Raw genomic sequence first — 20,774 nt, forward strand, 5'->3', positions numbered from 1 at the left:
GTTAGAAATCTGAGACATTTTCCAAGGATTTCCTAGAAATAATCAGTGTATTGCACTGACTGCAAGACTGCTAAAGTCTTTAAGGCCCTAACAGCAACTGAAAGAAAGAAAAATTGTATTTTTTTTTATAAACCTCAAGTGAGAAAATAGCCATGATATGTAGCCATAGCTATAGCTATAAACCACACATTTCTTGCAGAGTCAACAAAGACTTGTAGTAACCAAACAGAATAATAAACTGTCACACTTGTATTAGTACCTCTTCCTCTGTAACAAGTCACTGACCGCACTTACTATGGTTACTGTCATTAACAGTCCCATTTGAGGAAGGTATTTATAGGTGCAGTATTGTACCCAAGTATATAAGGACTCCACAAGGTATCCAACAGCAGGCATCGAGTAATACATTCAAAGGCATATCACCAGTAATCCATCTCAATTCCTTGTTTATTACCTTTGCAACTTTCTGGCTGTTTTGTCAATAAGATATTGCTTCTAGCAGTGTGACTTCATTCTTACATTAATATCCCAAATTTATCATATAGTTCTAAATTTCCTCCGGTCACCAAAATGACCCATTGAGCCATTTAAGCTCCCTGAAACTACATTCTTTATCTGTAGCCTGGGAAAAATATTTTTTTGCCCCATATCCCTGAGTGTTTTGAGATTAAATTCACTGAAGTTGTCAAGTAGGTCAGTGATGAAAGACAAAATGAGAGAGAAATCTTGTTTAGTATTTGGGTGGATGGGAAGGGGAGGAGGTAACGGTGATGCAGAGCTTCTACCCAGATGTCACAGCCATGTCCCAGGCAAAGATGCTGACGTGTCGCCTCCATGCAGAGAGGGAAAGAAGTCTCGAGACTTCAGGCAGCCTGAAGACAGGCTCTGGATGCTCTGCCAAAAGGAAACACGAATGTTAACCTTGGAGTTTTTTTGCTCTACGCTTTGTGTTCTTTTAAGGGATAAAAATTCCTTCTCAAACATTTTTGGTCCCTAACCCAGTGCAGCAGTTAGCAAGTATGTGTTGTTATCCCCTGGTGGTTCTTCTTTTGGAAGGAAAAGTCTTATCCAGGCAGTAACAAGCACAGGCTGTCAAAATGGCCAAAAAGCCGTAAGAAAACTGTAGGTTGCCCTCAGAGCCCTGCCTGGACTGTGATGGAGAGCCGTCGCCTCTTGCTGCCCGCGAGCCCCCTGCCTCTGCCTGCGGAAGGCTGTGTGGAGGAGCACAGCGCTGCGCTTCCAGCCACCAGCGCTCGCCGAGTTTCAGTATTTTAACATAAAAATATTTCAGCGAGTTCATTATTTTGACACGGCCTGATCCTGCCTACCCTCTCCCTGCGTGCTGTGACCTGCATGCAGGCGCGCCGAGCACCCCCCAGGGCTGCCCCCCCGGGACTAGGCAGCTGCTCCCGGCAAGGGCTGTACCCTCCTCCTGCGGATTGTTTGTTTATTTTCTGTGAAAAATTCCTAGGGAGCATAACCAGAGGCTTCTGCCAAACCTCGCAGGCGTTCGCTGGAGAATATAACATGTTCAAACTGACAGCATCCTGCGCTCTACTCGCCCTTGCTCCTTCTGCCAAGCCAGAGGGGGTGGGCATCGCTTTTTACTGATGCTGATGTTGCTGCAAAACTGTGCCCAGGAACAGCTCATACCCGAGATGCCTGTGGCCTGGCAGAAGGTTCAAAGGTGTTTCACAATAAAGGGAATCCAGATGTGAGACACTTCATATATTATTTTGAAAGATTTCATTACTCGGATGATCTTGGTGCTAGTGAAAGAAATTTAAAAAGCTGAGTTGAGGTTACACACAGAGGATAAATAAATAAGTAAGTATGCAGATTGTGAGTCACTTAATTTGTTCCTGCTGGTGTCATGTTTTAAAAAGAAGCAGAAGGAGGAAGAAATGCTAATATCCCCAAATAAGGCATATTTCTGTAATGAAATGACACACAGAGCTATGTTCTCTAAGGGGCAAAGCGCAGTAGGAGCAATCACTTTCCTGTGACTTTCAGACTCTCTATTTAAAAAAAGTATTTTTTTAAAAAAAAGGTGATGTGTCTCGCTGTATTATAGTTTGCCGATGCCAGTTGTCTATTTTTTGCGTGTGATTCTTGGGTATTTCACAGAACTGCCTGATCTTCACACACATAATATGGTGCTCCTGCCTTTCAAGACAATCTCTTGGCATCTGGCAAAAGTCCCCTACGAGTCAGTAAGTACCCACTCAATAAATAATTTGAAATTAAAACCACCCCACGCATGAACTCTGGATATGAAAAAGAAGAATGCGATTTTGCCTTTATTTTCTTCACAAAGTAAACAGTAGGAAAATTATCTCAGTGTTTGCCAGTTACTCTGCAGCTCGAGAATTAGAAACTGCCATGATGATAATTTTGGAAATTATATCAGGAAGCGCTGTCTTGCAGGTTGCTCCTAGTTGCCTCGCTGTGTAACCATCATTCTTTTTATTCTAGTAAACACTTCTGAATGTGCACGAAAAAGTTGTGAAGAAGACAGCGGGCATTAGCATAATGCATCTTCTGGCAAGCAGGCAGAGGAATGAAAACCACAGGGACGTGAGAGTATCTGAAGTCTGAATTGTCGGCATTTGAAAGCTGCTAAAATTAACCTGTTGTTTCTTAGGAGCAGCTTATATATAGTGCCTTAGCTGCAGTGCTGTGACACAACAAGGTGCAGGAGAGAAACCTTGGGAGCTCCTCCTTTAACGCAGCTTTCGCGTGCGGCGGCCGGTGGGTGCCTGACTTTGTGCCTCATTTTCCCCTATGAGGGTGTTGGGGTGTGTGGGCAGGCACGCGGTACAGCGTGTGCCAGGCACAGGTGTGCGAGCATGTGTAAGGTGCGCTAGGTGGCTGTCTGTTAGTTCTGATGGGGCTGGGAGTTTGGGGAGGAGTAAAAGATGAGTAATGGAACTGCTGCTTATCCTCGGGTCCCCCCCTAGCTGCTGCTGGGCGGTCGCAGCCCGTGACTGAGCGTTAGGGCAAGCGGTGGGAGCTTGGTTTGAGCTGTGCATCCATCTGCCCCAACAAGACGCGGTGGGTGCCGGCCAGGGTTTGCTCCACGTGCCATGACCTGCTGCAGCCCCCTGCCCACTTTGCCTGAACGACCGCCGCAGCAGCTGCCGGTGGCTTGCAGACCCCTCCGATGCCCCAGACCCCTCCGTTGCCCACCCCGTTGCCCTAGGGCCAGGTACCGGGTGGTTGTACAGTGGTAGAGCTATTTAAAAAAACCAGTAGATGCACTCCACAGACCTGATCCGTGGATCTCATTCCTTGCCCACCATTTGCAGTAGTAGGGGACCCTAAACATACCCATATATTTTCCTCTATGAATAATTACTCGCTGGCAATTGTTCAAAAAGCAATAGAAGCAATATACTTATTTCAGCCTCTTTGGGAGCAGCGCTTTCCGTTCTCTCATTTCTTTGCTGTCCCCAGAGCCTCCCTTGCAAACAACAATGTCATATACACACTGTAGGTAAGTCTGGAAGACGATTTAAATTATTTTTCAGTATATTCTGATAGTGGAAGAGCAAAATAATCTATTTTTGTGACAAATGCAGCTATAAAAATTCTGTGATGGTGCCTTAGCCACGAGGGCAGCTTCTTAATGAGGGGACTATGGATTCCTCTTAATAAAGAGAATTTTATTTTAATGCAAATTTCTTTTTACCTACCTGTGCAAATAAATTGAATGTGCCTGATCTTTTATCTTTATTAAAAGTATGGGTCTTGATTAAAAAAAAAAAATCATTAAAATAATCCCTGAAGCCACTCTGTGACAGTGTAGATGGAATCACATTTTTGAAGTGTATTTCATTTCATGATATTTGTTTATTGTTTTGCCTGGCAACCCATTTATTTTCTGTTTGAATCCCATTGCACACTACTGAAGTCTAGGTTTATCCCAGTTATCTATAGGCATCCAGAAAAGATGCCTACCATGGAGGAGCTCCACAGCAGGTGGGAAGAAGCACTTCCAGGGAGTGATTTGGGTGCTAGGTGGGCTCCGTTGCTATTTTCTTTCTCCTGGCTGCAGAGCGAGCACGGGGTGATTATCTTCCCAAGGCAGGCTCGTCAGTTAAATGCCTTATATTAGCTGAATCCGGTATCAGAAGTGATCAGCTGAGGTGAATTGAAAATATTCCTCCCCATCCACCCTGCTTTCTCTTGGCCTTTGGAAACAGAGGAGATAATAGTGGAGGAGAGTAAGTGAAGCAACTGAAAATACGGATTCACGTCACGATTATCCTACCTTTGGAGGCTGATGTTGCCGTAGCAGCGAATATATAATGCAGGTGCGGTGGGTTTTGAGAAGGTCGGTGCATCAGGTGCCTCCTCCGAGTTTCCCTGTAGCCTGTAAACAGGTCTGCTGGGATGGGGTCATCAAATGTGCCCTTTAGATGGGACTTGTGAGAGCAGCCACAGCCCTGGCAGGTCTCTCCGCTGTGCTTGTATTGCTGGTGTATGGAGCGCTGGCATGGATCTTGAGCAGGGGGTTGAACCCAGAGCATGTTTGCGTGAGCCTTATTTCTCTGAACAGACCTGGTGTTGCGCTCTAATTAGCGCCCCATTTTCAAGAGCTCACCTTCACAAGTGCCACGTGAGACCTGGTGCTTCCCTTTCCGTGCCCTCAGGACTCAACCTGCCAGCTTCATTGCTGGTCGGGGGCAATTGCTAAATACCGGATTAGTCAGAAACATCATACTTCAGAGTGTAAGTACAGAACACAAAAGGGATCTGCAAAGTTAGAGAAAGGAGAAAAATATCCTACTCCTCCCTGGAAACTTCTTCCAACAATATAAAGGCGAGTGAGTTCAGTTCAGCCTTGGCGTTACTTGGAGGAGCGATGCCACAGGGCATGTTGTGTCCAGGATCTTTCTAGTTAAAACCAGAAGTGTTTATTCTGTCCTTCCTTTGGTGATGGACAGACTAACGTCATTCAGGAGTATTAGGCCATAATTTATAAAACCTGCTTCTGTAACCCTTTGAACTTTACAGTGAATTTATGCGCTGATTTTATTACTACATTGCTGCATTAGACGCGTACTTGTTCCTATGAGTATAAGAATCTTTTTTTCCACTTCTAAGTGAGTACAAATTTCTTCAGGATGGGACTTTTCCCTTCTAGTTAGCATAATTATGGTAATGAGGTAGACTAAAAAAGATGGAGAATTCAAGGGACAGATTTGGAATATATGTGGATGATAAGATGTGAAACCTTACTATTTGTGTGGGAGCAAAAAAGCAGAAAAGCGCTCGAGAGAACACGGCTCATTTTATAATGCTTCAGTGCCAAAGTGCTTCATAACAGGGAGCTGAGAGGTGTGAAAGGCAAATTTCAATCACTTCCCTGCTGTACCAATGGAAAGGGAGATTATTACCCTAGGGAGGAATTTTGCATATGAGGGTTGTGTTGTAGTAACGATGTTGGGATCCATAATCATTTCCCTAAAAGGTCTGCTAATCTTTTTCCCTGGAAAAGGGGAGATGGGGTGGCTTGTTTCATAGAAATCCTGGGTTTGTTGTGTCACACATGATCATACTTTGAGTAAACTCACTAGCAGTTTGCTTTGAAAAGAAATGCCTCCTGCCCAAAGTAGTTCCAGCAATATGCAGTAAATCCAGAGCGGGGCTTTCTTCAAGGTCTGGCTGAACGATTTGTTTAGAAATTATTCCAACACTAGCCTGGAACTGTTTCAAGGGATGGGATTTAGTTGTTTTGGTCAGTTGTAACTTATTTGAAACAGTAATTGTAAAACCACATTTGATCCTGTTCTTCCCGCTTCTTAAAACTTCCCACTAAAGCCAGTGTTGAAGTTTCTTTTGCCTTCAGTGACAGCTTCACGGGGCTCTTTGAGTTATCTTCAGAGTAAGTGGCGTTGGCCGTGGTGAGCTCCTGGTCAGTGTGGAAGGAACAGGCAGAGGGGAAAGGTGCTATGGGAACGGGCACGTGGAAGATGTCCCTAACACCATCGTGGCACGTGAGTCTGGCAGGAACAACATCAAGATTTTCTGCACCTACCCATTGCTGTAACGGTGAGGTGGCCTCTCGGTTCTTGTGCTCTTTTCATTATCTCCCTTTTTCTCATCTTCTGCCTCTTTTTCTGCAGTCAGGCAGAGGAATTCACAAATTCCTGGAAAAGAAGGGCTCTGAGCTTCGTGTGGGCTTGGTCTGGGCTGGATTTTACATTAACCATAATGGTCTGCAAGGCCATTTCCCCCACTTGCACGTAATTCCTTCGTAAATTAGCAGCCACCTGGCTTTCCCGTCGCTATCAGAAATGACTTCACACCTGTGGAAGGAACTGAAAGTGCCTGCCTCACTCATACAGCTTTAACGGGAGCTTCTGGAGGTCATTTTCCAGCTTCTACAGGTCCTTTTCCAGTGGGTGCCTCCCACAGCTGGTCTTGGCTCATTCAGCTCCATGTCTCCCTGTGAGTGATTACTGCAGCACCAGGGAAGTGTCTCCTCGCAGGCTGCCACGAGCTTCTGGAGGGAGCAGCAAGTTAGCTTGCAATTTATAGTGTTGGTTTAGCGCACCAATTAGCTGCAGAGATTTTAGCTGTGTTTCATCCGTCTCTCCCTCCTTCCCTGGAGAGGGCATCTGTACTGTCTCACTGATGCAAGGTGCTTGGGGTCACCTTCCTTCGCCCACCGATGTCTCAGCATCGTGCCTATCGCCTTTAAATGAAAACACTAGCACTGTCATAGGGACATCTGACAGGGACATCTGAGGTCAATAAGCAGGCAGAAGAGGGCCACGAATGCTGGCTGTGGACGTGAGACCTCATAGTTGCAATTCAGTATGCAATAAGTATGTGCCTATGCATACGGGGTGCGATCGTATATGCTGTGTAACGCTGTGTTGGGTTGTTTTTCTGTATTTTCTGTGCAACCTGAGCCTGTACATGAAGGCTCAAAACAAGGTCTTACGTCAGAGGAAGAAGCTGTCGCACGTTGTCTCCTTCTCTTGGAGTGTGTGTTGCTGTGGGCTCTGCTGTGTAACCAGCCGTAAGTTTATAGGACTGATGCTGCTGGTAGATGTTTAGGCTCTCCTGGCTTCTATAGGAAAATAGTGCTGCTGATGCGCAGCTGCATCCTGGGATCTTTATTGAGATGACAAATCAAGTGAAGAAAATGAGGAGAAGGAGGGAGGGCAGACCCTGTTAGAGCAAGTCAGTGATTGAGGCTGTGAAGAACTGGCAACAAAGTGTATCTGTAACAGACCTTCCTTAAATCCCTGGAATCTGGAAACATTTAATATCGTGTCAGAGGTGGAGGAACAGCACAGAAATCTTCCCAGTAGGGAAAGAAAAAAACAGGTCACTTGCATTTGCTTTTTTCCCCCCTAACTTTGGATGTATTGAGCTGTGTAATAACTTGCACATATCTGGAAGTGATGCAGAGCACAGCGATCAATAATACAAGCAACGATAATCAGGTGTTTCAGCCATCTGACATGAGCAGTCTCCAGAGATAATTCTCTCCTACAGGACATTGCCAAACATAACTTCAGTTTATTCCTAGTAAAAAAAGTACATGCTTACCTGCCGTGCCAACAGTTTTTCTCCTGAAAACTGAAAAGTGATGGAGGTGCAGGGAAAACTGTGGGTAAGCACCCACCGATGCTGGTGGTGGCCCACAGACAGCTGGAGCTCTCTGTGTTCCCCATCACCAGTGTCCTTAAAATCCTTAAAAACACCTCAATAAACAGCAAATTCTCCTCTATATTCAGAAATGCCAGGAGAACTGAGGAATCACAGAGGAGCGTGAGGCTGAATTTATTGTTTGCGATCAAAGCCTTGGTTCTCAGCTAGGTTAAAACTGCGGTGCGAGCCCAGCCTGACATAATAAAGCTGCCCGTGGGTAGCGGACGCCACTGAAAATTACCCCTCTTCCTATGTGTAAGCACTCGGGGTTGGTACAGCTAGTACCACTTCCAGGTATTTACCATAGCAGTTATGTGCCTCTGGTTAGGTTGGCTGGTTTTTCCTTATTCTGTTAACTGAGTCTCCCTGCTATGAGCCGTGCAATTAAAAAAAAAAAAAAAAAAAAAAAAATCTAGGCTTGACCCACGTCTATAGCCACATTGCTATCCAAAAGGCAGAGAGGAGCCTTGGTGATCGGATAGCAGCAATGCTGGGCTCTTCCACTAACACTAACACCATCATTTGTAATTGGTTGTAAAACTGATTTGCTTCCCAAGCTACTAAAAAAAAAAAAATACCTTTCTCATTCAGCATCACTGAAATGACATTTATTTCATTCAGGATTTTACCATATCAGTCTCCTTTCAACACAGAGCAGTCAGCAATAGCACATAAATTTTTATGCCTGCCCATTACAAGGCATTGCATAAAAAGAGAGGGGGCGTAGATGATAAAATTGATGTGAAGGTTTTCACCAAGCCCTACCAAAAGGCCAAATAAATTAAAGCAGGTAGTAATGGGGAGTTCCAGGGCTGTGCCTCCTGGTGGGAGCTTGCCTCCTTGAAGCTCCCACAAAGCTGGCTTGTGCCTGCACAATGAAGTCATTCACTCCCTGCTGAGGAGTATAATAATAAACAGGAGAGAAACAAAGATTGTCAGATGTCGGTGTATCATATAATCAATACTGCCTTTTTTTTTTTTTTTTTAGCTTATTCATAATCAATAGAGTGGCAGATAAGGATATATACCAGTGACAGACACAATGTTTAATGAAAACTGGTGGTCTCTGTCACTCTGGGCATCTTTCTGCTATATTTTATAGGTCACAGTCCATGAAATTTCATAGTAACTTTCATATATATTCTCTGTAGCAGAGTATGACATTTATTTGTTATTAAACCATATAATTTAAAAAGGATGAAGATGCTTTATCCAAAACAACATGAGAGGTAGTCTTTCATACAATGTTTTCTCTCTAATGCATCTGTATTTTGGGATTGCTATATAATTCTGCAAGCAGCTTTTTTTTTTTTTTTTTTCCTAATGGGAAATAAGAAATGAATATGATTTAATAACGATTATACTATAAGAGGCCAAGATACTTGTTAACTTTAAACTCAGATTATAACCTTTGCTTGCTTTTTCACCTACTGACCCAGACTGTCACTACAAAAAGCTGTCATCTTTAATCATGAGAAACATGAACAGCAGAGAGTTAATCACGGTAAGAGTCAGTGCTAAGCGCTGCATCCCAATCCCAGGCACCAGGGAAAGCAAGAGATAAAGTCTGCTGGGTGTGGGTTTTGTTAGTTTTGGCAGCCACAGGAGGAGAGAAAGATGAATGGAGATTAAAGGTTGAGAAGAATAACATGGGGAATTGCCTCTTTTTCTCCAGCCCAGTGGTTTTGTAAGAGAATATGCCTGCTTATATGATATAAATCAAATTGTGTTCTTGATGGTTTGGTTGTAGTACGTTGGCCCATGTGTATAGGGGCTTGTATACACCCTTGGGGATGTATAGGACCTGCTAGCTGTGAGCTAAATGTACCGAATGTGGTTTTTTCATATACGAAAATCCTGTGGGGGACACTTGGGAGACGGGGTGAAGGAAAGAAAGGAAGAGACACACGCAAGAGGGGAGCAGATCGGAATGCTGGATCTGTGTCACCACTCAGGATAGAATATAGTTGTGAGCTGTTGAAATTGCTGGTTTGCCATAGTTTCAGGGGTGACTGGACAAGTCCCTTTATCCATCAGTCCATGTTACTGGTAAGGTACTGGCCCACTTCAGCTCAGGAGAGAGCCCTGGAAGTGGTCAGGGTTGCTTCTCCACAGAGGTGGTCATCCTCGCAGCTGTATGTGGATACCAGCTTGCATGACCTGCAACTTTTCTTAATGAAGCCAGAGAAGACCCTGCAATGTGAAAGCCCTCAGGGCATGTAGCCTTACTGAAATATGGGGGGTGGGGGGTGGGGGGGGGAACTGTAGAGATTTTTTAGCAGCAGAAAATGTGTGAGGGTCTGCAGATAGCTGTAATAATTCCTGCTCACTCCAATCGCAAAGCATACCATATCAAAATTTAATCTCCGCTCTTTGGTGCATAATCATATTTCACTCATTTTCCTTCATCCTTTTGCTTGAGAAAAATGAACCCCTTCTGTGCCACTACCAACCCAGAATTCATAAGCCAGTATTTTACACCTGGGACAAGGAACGTAGCAAGTGGCACTTTATGACCCATCTCGCATTCCCCTCCCTTCAACACTCTATAGCATTTTCGGCATATGTCTCTATTTAAAGTTTGCTTACAGCTTTCATTTCAAAATGAGATGACAGCGGTTATTTTATCGCCCAGCACTCCTGAGCCTGCCTTTGTTCAGAAGACACCATGCTCTGGCAAGAACAATCTTTACTTGGCAGGATACACCCTGGGAACGATGCTTCTTGGAACGGGAGAACCTCTGGCAAGTGACCGGTGCCACTGCTGAGCTGTGCTGCGTCTTTGATTTTTATCCCTCCAAATTCATGCCTTTTGGCAATAGTTCATGCAAATCTGTTCGCGTTGGCTGTTTACCTTTAGTGACAGCGATTCCTCTTCCAGAGCTGGAAGTGCACACGCAATGGGAGGAAGGGCAAGTAGACAGATGTGGTTTATTTTTTGCAGCTGGATTATAAAATAGGCAAGATGGATATCCGAATACATGTGGCTTTCCTGGATTTTCCTGGTCTTTTCTTGATCTTTGAAGGGCTTCTAGCCAAGTACATATCCCCTTTCCTCTAAAATCCCTGAAACAGCTGTGAGTTAGGTGCTGAGCTGCCTCTTTTGATTTGGACTTCAGTGTTTAAGGACACGCGTGGCAGCGCTTGAGGAGGCAGTGCAGTCCCTCTCAATGAGTCCCTGAATTGCCTGATGAGATGCCATGGAGTCAGTATGGCATGTCCAGATTTATAGATCAGCAATTCCTCCAAATTACTACTTCTGACACCCTGTGGCCTGCATGACCCTTGGTTTCAGCATCTCTCACTGTAAACATGAATCCTGTTGCCTGGAAGTGCTGATGTGTGTCCCTCAGTGCAATGTCCTTCCCACGCGGAGGTCCAGCTGTTGTAGGTTTTGTGATTGTTGTATCCTGCCTTATATTGGAGGCCCTGAGGTATCATAGCACTACCGTCCTGCTTCTCTAGCCTGGAGAAATGAGGGGGGAAAAACAGGTGGAAAGATTCCTTAAGGGGTATGTTTGAGGGGTGTCGTGGTAGTTCTTGACTACCCAGCTCCTGGTCATTTCCCAATCTTAATTTATGCACGTAGCGGCGTAGATTTTGCTAACATCACGGCATAGATTTTGCTAGCATCAGTCTCAGATCCTAGTAAGTCAGTCAGATTTATGCTGAAAGGTATTCTTCAGACCATCTTTTTCTCAGAAGAAAACCCCAACTTACCTCAATCCTTGCAGACTTTGACAATCACCCTGAATCTTAGAAATAATACCGTGCGTTTGATGTGGGTTTGATGATACATTTAACTGTGCAGCTCCCTACCCACACCACGGTTCTTACACACACACAAATTTCTAAGCAATGATAGCCTAAGCGAACCTAAATCCCTCATCTTAGTAAAAGTTACGACTTTCACAAGTTTAAGGTGAAATATAGTTTGCTCCAATTCTCCTCCATGCCAGTGTATCTGTATACCTGTCTTATTGCATAAACACCGTACAAAAAACTCATATAAAATCTTGACATGTATTTTGTTTGCTATTATGGTTTGTCAAATGTTTCATTACATCTCGGACAGACATAACTAAACAATTTCTAAAGAAAGGAGACTATTTGCAGGGATCCGCTGGAGGCCCGTAGCCCACACTTTACAACATTTGTCAAGATTTTTACCGTGGAAGCACGGGGAGCACTGGAGACCCGGAGCCTGGGACGGCTGGGGAGAGGGTGAGGACCGATAGCTGCGAGTATGAAATCCGAACAAGGAGAAGACAGACGTGCGTGTTACATCAGTCACTTAACGCCTGGCTGATGGACTTTGCAATGGTTGTTTGAAGGGCATGAGGATGATGCAGGAGACCTGAAGATTTGGATATAAAGGTTCACTTTGCTGGGATGTGCTTGGGCTGTGCAAGGAGCAGAGCAAGGGCTCTGATCCTGAGCTGGTCATCACAGGAGAGAAAAGTCAGAAGTTAGACCAAGACAGGAGAGCAATCTGGTGGAAAAATATTTTTGTTGTATCTCTGCTTCTTCCAGAGCACAAATGTATGTTCCAGTAAAGCTGTGTAGCATCTTAACAGTATGGAAAGCTCAGGAAAGACACTGAGACTTGAAACTAACCAAGTTCCCACATTTTTATTGTAAGGACTGATAGCCCTAAAGAAATCCCACCAAAGAGTCCACATTTTGCAGATATTTTCCCAAATAACAGGGGTGAAGCTCTCTACCACGTTTTATCACAGTATTCCTACGTAGTCAAACCTTTTTTTGTTGGTTCAGTGGAATTAATCACTTTTTCTCTATATGGAGTTCAGTAGAATTAATCAAATAGTCTTTATATGGATTCGCTATGAATGAGGAGGTATTTTAATATATGGGCAGCCAGTGAATATTACAGTGAATAGTTTCCTGTTAACACAGAACATCGCTGCATCTCTTTGAGTAGAGTTGACTAGCTTAAAAGAACATCTTTCATCAGTGTAAGTGGTGTACTGGGGGGCAGTGAAGATTGTTCTGAACAGGATTTTTTTTTTTTACAGAAAGAGAGCTAAAAGGATAACACAAGTAATTGCATTCTCTAGTGCCTCCCAGTGCTTTATGTGATATCCTCAATGGGAAAAAAAAAAAAAAATCAGCCACTGGCTGCCTGGTGGATTTAGTAATTGTAACTAATGCGGTTGTTTCTTTCTGTCTGTGTTTTAGGATGGAATGGGGAACCTGAGAATCACGGAAAAGGGTCTAAAGCTCGAAGGAGATTCAGAATTCTTGAAACCTCTCTACGCCAAAGAAATCCGGTCAAGACCAGTAAGTTGTTGGGAAAGGAATAAGCATGTTTTGGTAGCCCTAACAGTAGGAAATCAGGACATGGCGGGGTGGTATGTTTAGTGCATAAATTTTTTTGGCCCCTCTATACAAATGTAATTTGCGGAGTAGGACAGTGGGTGTCCTTTGAGGACATCATCTGGACGCTATATCCTCTGGACAGGTGCAAATCCGTATATGTGGGTTCAGTTCGTGCAAGCCATAGTTAAAATGCTTCCAGGATCTCTGCGGTTTCACATTGTCTTTTTGTCTCCTTTTGAAATAAATTACGAATAACCCTCAACTGAAAGACCTAACATTTCCAAGGAGGAGGGATGACAGGCAGCTGTGAAATCCAACTCACATTTAACTAGTTAGTCCTTTTCAGCAGAGTCCAGAGAGGTGATGCCTTGGCACAAGGGCCTGGTCTGTTGTTAGCTGGCACAATAAACCCATACTATGTGCCCAGTACTATTTCATGTTGTGTTTTAAAATTCTGTGCGGTTAAAATTCAATGCTACTAGGAGAGACTGCTTGACGAAAGCAGCAAGGATGTTAACAAGTGAAAATAGGAAAGAACCCGAGTGTGATTGAAAGAGCATTTTCATTGACTGTTGGTGACTTTTTCTCTTTCTAATGCCATCCTGTTTGTCCTGAGCAGCTTTAAAATAACTGGAATGATTATAGAGTTTCCAGGATCCTTCTCAGAAGTTGTCATCTGTCTCGTTTTCTGATCCAAAGTGTTAATTTGAGTCAGATACTGTCTATCCATTTTGATAACAATGAAAGATAGCTAATTAAATAAAGTTAACTTCCCTTTATCTGAGCATTTCAGTGCTCTTGTAGAAATTGGAACTTGTAGCATAATCAACACAACAGCCAATACAATATCCGATTTAATTATTGAAGGTTGTAACCTCCGTAGGATGTCTAGGAATGGATTTCAACAAGCATAATCACTTAAGAAGCAAAGTTAATAAGAAAACATTTATAGATATAAACGTTTTCATCCCTGAATTAAAACAAAACTGTAGAACCTTACATGATTATACTTTGTAACGTAACATGTAGGAAAGGTGCAGCACTCGCTTTGATAAATAGACTGACAAATTGCTACTTACGTTTCTTTTTCTTTAGTTAGATTGCTGGGAATAATATTTGATTACTAAGAGAACTGAGAACCACTTCTTGCTACTGGGAAGTTTACTGGATTTGTATTACCATATTGATCTACATTTTAATATAGCGGGGGGCCAAAGGTGTCCGCTCCTTGAGGTTATAAAACTAGGTTCCACACCACTGACAGTTTAATGAATGCAAGGAACAAGGAACATAAGGTAAGGCCTGTATGCATTCCTTGCTATATCCCTCCTCCAGGATTATCTTTGCTGTTAGCCAGAGAAGGATCTAGCTGCAAGCCAGAAGGTCTGATCTGCAGCCTAATGAGTAGGAGCATCCCTGCTGGCTTTGGTAGATGAGTCCTGGAAACTGTACAGTTACATAAACCATGCATACAGTTTGTCTGATTTCTAAGTGGAGTTAAACTGGAATCGCCTGCGCTGGCTTTCAGGTTGATCACAATAATGCTGAAATTAGTACTGGGCTGGGTGCAACAGGGGCAATCCTATTGTTTTCCATCATTTTCTGTGTTCTTGTGGGGTGTGTGAATGAGGCCACTTGTAAACAAATGAAGGGGTTGCTCTCAATCAAAGGATTATAGTTATGTGATATTTAAAAATAATATTAAATAACCAAGGCTATATTTAAAAATATTATTATGTAACTAAGGCTATATTTTTTTAAAGAACAGTAGTATGACCCAGGATTCTTTTGGAGGGAAGCATGCTAGCAGTTCCTGAACCTGATGAATAGTGCCACAATGCTGAACTCGGCACTCGGTAGCACGGATGAACATCCATACTAATTCTCTGGGTTTTCAGAAGTGCATAATGGGGCTTTAGCTATGCAAAGTGTAAGAGAAACAACATGACAAATAACAGTAAAGAGCATCCCGTAAATAAGCTGACATATAATATTTTTCATAAGTTTAATTAAATACCCTAAGAGTTGTGTACAGTACTAGATAATGGTTTTATATAAAGCTCAAAAGACTTTCAGACACTGGTTATTTATAGAAGACTTTCATATATAAAAAAAACAAAAGAAGCAACAACAAATTTGATTTGGCTGTCGTTCCGTGTAGTAGATGCAGGGGCGTTGGTGCTGCGTGGGAAAGGCAGGAGAAGCGTCACCTTCTCTGTAGGTGGCTGCAGTCCCTCCTTGGAGTGGGTTTTCCCATCCGTGTGTCTCTGCAATGCTGCTCCCCTGCTGTGGGCAGAGCTGCGCGATCCTTGCCAAAATATCTCCAAAACATGAATTGTGGTAATTCTTGAAAGCCCGAATTTGTCACTGGAGCCTCTTTTTCTCCGCTGCATCTCTGAAGTCCCAGGACAGCGGTAATTACAATTACACACAGGGTGGCTTTCCTAGGAGCTGTGCCTTCTGGTTTAAAGATAGTAATGGATTTCCACTTGAAAGTGGAGTTCTTTTCCAAATTAATTTGTCAGGAAGGGAAGACCAAGGTTTAGAGAGGAGGAAAAGCCCTCGAATGTCATCCCAAGAGACCGGCTGTGTGGGTCTGAGTTTCTGTAAATTCTGTAAACAGAAAAGTTTCTGTACTTGGTGCCTTGAAGAGCTCTAGCGGGTTCTGCTGCCTTCATCACCTTCTGGACAGAGCAGTTGCACGTAGCCGTGCACCTTTGGGAAGGTAGCTCATTGCAACTGAAATTACAGCCAAGCAGAACTGAATCTGTTTTGCTGTGACATGCAATTGATCACAGCCCAACAAAGACATCTTTCTGGGAGTCCCTTCAAAAATGTTAGCAGAAGGACTGGACTGACCTGGCTCGGTCCCATGCCAGAGAAGTGGCCATTAAAATCATTGACGTGAACGGGCTTCTTAAAGCCGCTTCTAACCAGGTTCTTTCTGCGCCACCACTGTCTGCTGTCTCAGGAATGACACCACCCACGCTTGCTTGCCTTTTTCCTCGCCCATTCAAGAATGATCCCCCGAATCCTTCTCTCTTCATATAACAAGGGTCTCTGTTCCTGTTGTTTCCCCATCCTAGTCCTGGCTCAATGATACTGGTTTTTTGATGCCTCCTGGATTAGGAGCCTATTTCTAGGCATCAGAGCTTGAGAATAAGCATAACTTTGTTGTTGGCGTGAGCCTCAAGTTTATCTGGAGATTAATGAATAGTAACTGGTGGTAAGCAGTGTTTGCACCTTTGTTTGTAGTCTTGTTTTAAAGAAATGAGATGGATGCATTCCTTTTTCCAGGAGTGTTCAGAGCATCTTAAACTCCCAGCTGAACATACTCCACGCTAAACGGTATTTTCCATGCCACTTGCATGGAACATGAGCATCTTGCTGCCTTTAATTAAGAAGTTAACTGGACCATGAAGTATTGCCTGTGTAAATAAAAGTGATTTGTACTTAGTCAAGAAGGTGCATTAGGAATTCTCGCATTTCTTTACTTGCACATAAATTATGGAGATTATTAAAAATTGGAAGGGTCATCTATAAACCCATCTGCAGCTCAGCTGCACTGTCAGTCTCAAAATGTAGCTGTCTTTCTAATTGTTGTAATTTATTATGGACTATCGTGTAAACCATCTGCTTGCTTATAAATCAGACAAACTTTGACTGAAAGTTGCACGCAGCAGCACAAATTGTTAATTTTATGTGCTGGAAAGCAATGGCAATGGTTTTGTGGTCTTCAGTCTTCATTGCCTTGATTTGAATCGAAATTTAAAACTGGAAATTTTCCTGCCTTTGTTGAGAAGAGCTGCTAACAAACAGGTTACTTGAAACTTAGAGCGAGAACAGATTTAGCTTTCTTAGTGCAGTTGGGTGTTTTGAAGCGTGCCATATCCAGGTCTATAAATAACTTCAAGGGGCAAGACAGGGAACAGGCTGTGTGCATTTTCCATTCCAATAACAACAGAAATAAAATCCTGTGCTGTGATTATACAGGAAAATCAAGTGAATTACTTCTCTCAGGAGCTGTGTGACAACCAATGAGATGATAATCTCGGCTTTAGGAAGCAGAGAAAGACATTGGCATGATAGGATTAAGATGGGTTTGCCCTTTCAATGTTCATTTCAAGTGCATAGATAGAAAAAAATAAACCGCAGTTTGCAAATGTTTACACCTGAGCTTAAATTTTCTTACCCTGAATCCTATTAAAGGCAAGAGTATGAATTTGCCTGACAAAGATTTTTTGCAGGATAAAGCTCTTGACCGGGGTCCTGCCCATTCAGCAGTCTTAACACCGATGGGCAGGTCTAGGAACGTGGGTCTCAACGTGGGCACAACCTTTCTTGTCTGTCCTCTGCTGCCTGGGGGAGCTCCAAGCTATTCTCTTGTTGCACAGGTGTAAGTGATGGCAAAATTCACTGAACAGATTTTGCGGAGATCTTAAGTGTCTTTTAAAAGAGGCCTCTCTATTTCGCTGCTTTCACATGGAAGGTCTGCGTCCCGTTATTTTTAATCAGTTGAAAAAATAATTTAGAAGAAGCTTATGCATCAAAGAAAAAATCCTGAGGCAAAGTACAGCGTCTTGTTTTTTATTTTCCTTTCTTTGGGTGGTACTTTCAAGGTTTTTTCCAACTTAAATGATTCTGTGATTCTGTGGTCGAGGTCCCTATCCTGCTTACTGTGGCAGTGAGCGTCTCACTGAGAGCAGCGTGCTTGCTCAGAGCATTGGAGCAAACCTGGTCTCATCTGAAGCCATACAAAATAACTAGTGACTACAGTGGACCAAGGACTGAGCCCGTCATTAACACTTGGCTGCGATTCTGCAAGGGCATCTGTTTGGCCTAAAAAATTCACGGTTGCGAATTAGGGCTGATAACTGCTATTCCCTTTACTGGTGTTTAGTAAATTCTCATCAGCATAAAAGCAAGACTAGCAAGTGCATAAAATATGCTTATCTGTACTTTACATTTTCCCTAGCCCCAGTATTTGAATCATAGAAATTTTAAAGGAAGCTTTTAGGAGTGATAAATAATTATTTTGCCAATGTTCTTGTCTCACTATTTTCAGATCTGGAAGAAGAGTGGTATAATTTTAAAGCACAGAAGCAGCTCTGTAATGGACATATTCTTTTGTATCATTTGCTCTGCAGGTCTGCCTGCCTCAAAGCTAAAAATACACCCTGGAAAACAATAAACCATGTATTTGGATTAAACAGTGACATGTGCCCACAATGGGGCAGACCTGCCTCATAGCCCTAAATACATATTTATAAACAATATAACGTACTAATTTGGATTAAAAGGCAACAGTCACCCATGAGGAAAGGCAATGCAGATGGCAAGATAATTGCAACTTTGTATGATGCTCAAACTGTGCAGTAGAAATCTAGCTCTCAGTAAAGGCTCAGGTAGATGGCATGAAAGAATGCTGCTGTTTTTGAGGAAAGAAACAGAGTAATTCCTTTTCCTCCTTTGTCAGAGTTTACAGAGCAGAAAAGGGATATTGAATTAGTTCCTGATGATTTGGTCTAGCAGAGTGCTTAAGGATTTCAGCACGCTCACTGAAACCATCATGGGGTGGAAATGAAGTTTGTCTCGCCATGCTGCCATTGCTTAGCAGTCCCTGCACACTCCCACCGCCTCTTTGGCCATTGCTTCTCCCAGCATTTTAACTATTCCCGTAGTGACCGGTTCTTCAAAGAAGGGAGGAATCTTTTTGGCTTATTCTGATATGCACAAGCCTGTAAGAGCTCCTGGCAGCTCACGGAGATGTTGGTCTCCTGGCATTTGCCTCTGGGGCAGTTCAGCTGCCACCGTAGCTTCAGGTTGAAAAAACTCACACACTATCTGAGGTTGACTTCTGAAGCACAATACTTCCTCTAGCTGCATGTTCATAGCTTACCGCTTCTTGGTTGATTTTTGGCACCAGAAGTTAAAATATTGTTTAAAAGCCCTAATAATTTTAATAAAGGAGAAGGGTGCTAGTGATGGCACAGCCAGCAAAAGCCAGCTTCTTGCAGCCATGCCTGGCCATCTCATGTTCTCCCTATAGGGTTTGTTAAGCACTCGTTGTGGCACCGCTCCAGGCACCTTGTTGTCAGATTCTGTGCCAGTGTGCACTTCTGCTATATATGTCTCTGTCAGTTTGGTCAGTTTGAGTCTTGCTTGCCCGACAGCTATCAACAGAGAGGAGAGCTGGCAGGCAGCAGGGCAAACAGTAAAAATAAACAGAAGCAGCTGAGCAAGTTGCAAAAGGCATCATTTTGGCAGAAGCATCCTCACCTCATGCACGGGTATTGTTGCCATCACCATCCAAAGCAGATTCGAGTCCATGTACGGCAGTAGGCTTTGAGTGCCCAGTGGGATATATAAAACTGATATGCTTTCTTAATAAATTTCATTCTTAAGCAGTAAAATCCAGAGAACCTACTTCAGACTGAACCTTGGTTGCCCCAGCACTTTGGGGGCAGTTAGTGGCTCTGTGATATTTCCAGTGTGCTGAAAAGGTCGGAGTTTAAGTAAATTTTACAGCAACTGTGAAAACATTTACCTTTACCTTTATAGTAAAATTGGCCAGAAGTCTCTCGGCTTTGAATTTTGAAGGAGATTTTGGTAGGGTGGCTGAAAGGGTGCTTCCAATAACACCAGAACTAAAGCTTGTTTTTTTCCCCGTTGATGGTCTAATGGGCTGTTGTGTTGTGCTGCACACCGAGCGCACAGTGGGAAACTGATGTGTCCCACCAGCTGCAAAATCAGAGCATCCCAAAGAAGAGCAAGAGAGGAGGCTTTGAAGTCAACAAACTTTTTGAAATAATTCCGCAAGTTGCATTTCAGAGCAAAATCTCCTGGAGGCTGCCTATGGCATTTTGAAAAGGATTTCATTAAATGTTGCTAACTTGTCATAAGCGCTCTTAAATGGAAGGGTAATGGCTCATAACATTTGTAAGCTTTTTAATTTCATGCAATATGAGCAGTGTAATCAACACCTATTAAAGTCAATCAGCTGTGCCAAGTGGGCTACCTACCTCGGCTTTTGTCTATATTTTCATCATGGGTACACCTCCAAACTATCTCTGGGAACAACATGTTTGTGCTTTCTTATCCTAACATCAGTGGAGATTTGTGTCCAGAAAACCCAGTATGGTCATTGCAGAAGTATCTGAACCCATAAGCTGAATAAGCACTTTATAGTCAGTGGTTTTCATCTTGTAGGGTGGGAGTTTGGGCCATGGAGTTGATGCAGGCTAGTTAACAGCTCCAGAGCTAAACATGAAGGAGATGGAGAATTTCTCAGTCTCCCAATGTGTTTGACTTCTTCCCTTCGACAGGTGAAATCTCTCCTCTTGAGCTGGTTGTGTAAGGAGAGGGGAGCTGTTGGGATCGTGTTTGTTTCGCTGTTCTGATCCAGTTCCCATCTCCTGTTCGTTTAACATTTGCAGCTGGACTCTGTGGTCATAAAAACAAGCGATGTGCATCACAGCTCAAAGCGAGCCGCTGGTTGAGGCTGGGTGCTCTGCGGTCTCTAAGCTGTTGCATTGCATTTTTGCCAGGATCCCAGAAACAGTTCCCATTTCAGCTGGAAGAGGAGGACGGCAAGGCTCCGGTTTGTGGTGGGGCTGTATTTCCATGGAAATACTGCAAATCAGCTAACACCCTGTTTTCATCTGAGGCGTGAGCCTTGAGGTAGGACTGCAGGCACTAAAAGCTAAAAGAATAGAATAAGCATTTGAGTTAGTTTATTTCCCCAAAAGGAACAAAAAATTATA

The 20,774-nt window shown here is 43.3% G+C and overlaps 1 protein-coding gene across 2 annotated transcripts in view; it reads left to right on the forward strand.

Moving 5' to 3' along the window:
- SGCD (sarcoglycan delta) overlaps positions 1-20,774 on the forward strand; it is a 341,209-nt gene that overhangs the window by 253,989 nt on the left and 66,446 nt on the right. For both annotated transcript variants that reach the window (XM_040604641.1, XM_040604642.1), the window contains one exon: positions 12,871-12,972. In XM_040604641.1, the coding sequence (XP_040460575.1) occupies positions 12,871-12,972 (102 nt within the window). The remainder of the gene's footprint in view (positions 1-12,870; positions 12,973-20,774) is intronic.

This window comes from Falco naumanni, chromosome 8, assembly GCF_017639655.2.
Source record: "Falco naumanni isolate bFalNau1 chromosome 8, bFalNau1.pat, whole genome shotgun sequence".
Lineage (NCBI taxonomy): Eukaryota > Metazoa > Chordata > Aves > Falconiformes > Falconidae > Falco > Falco naumanni.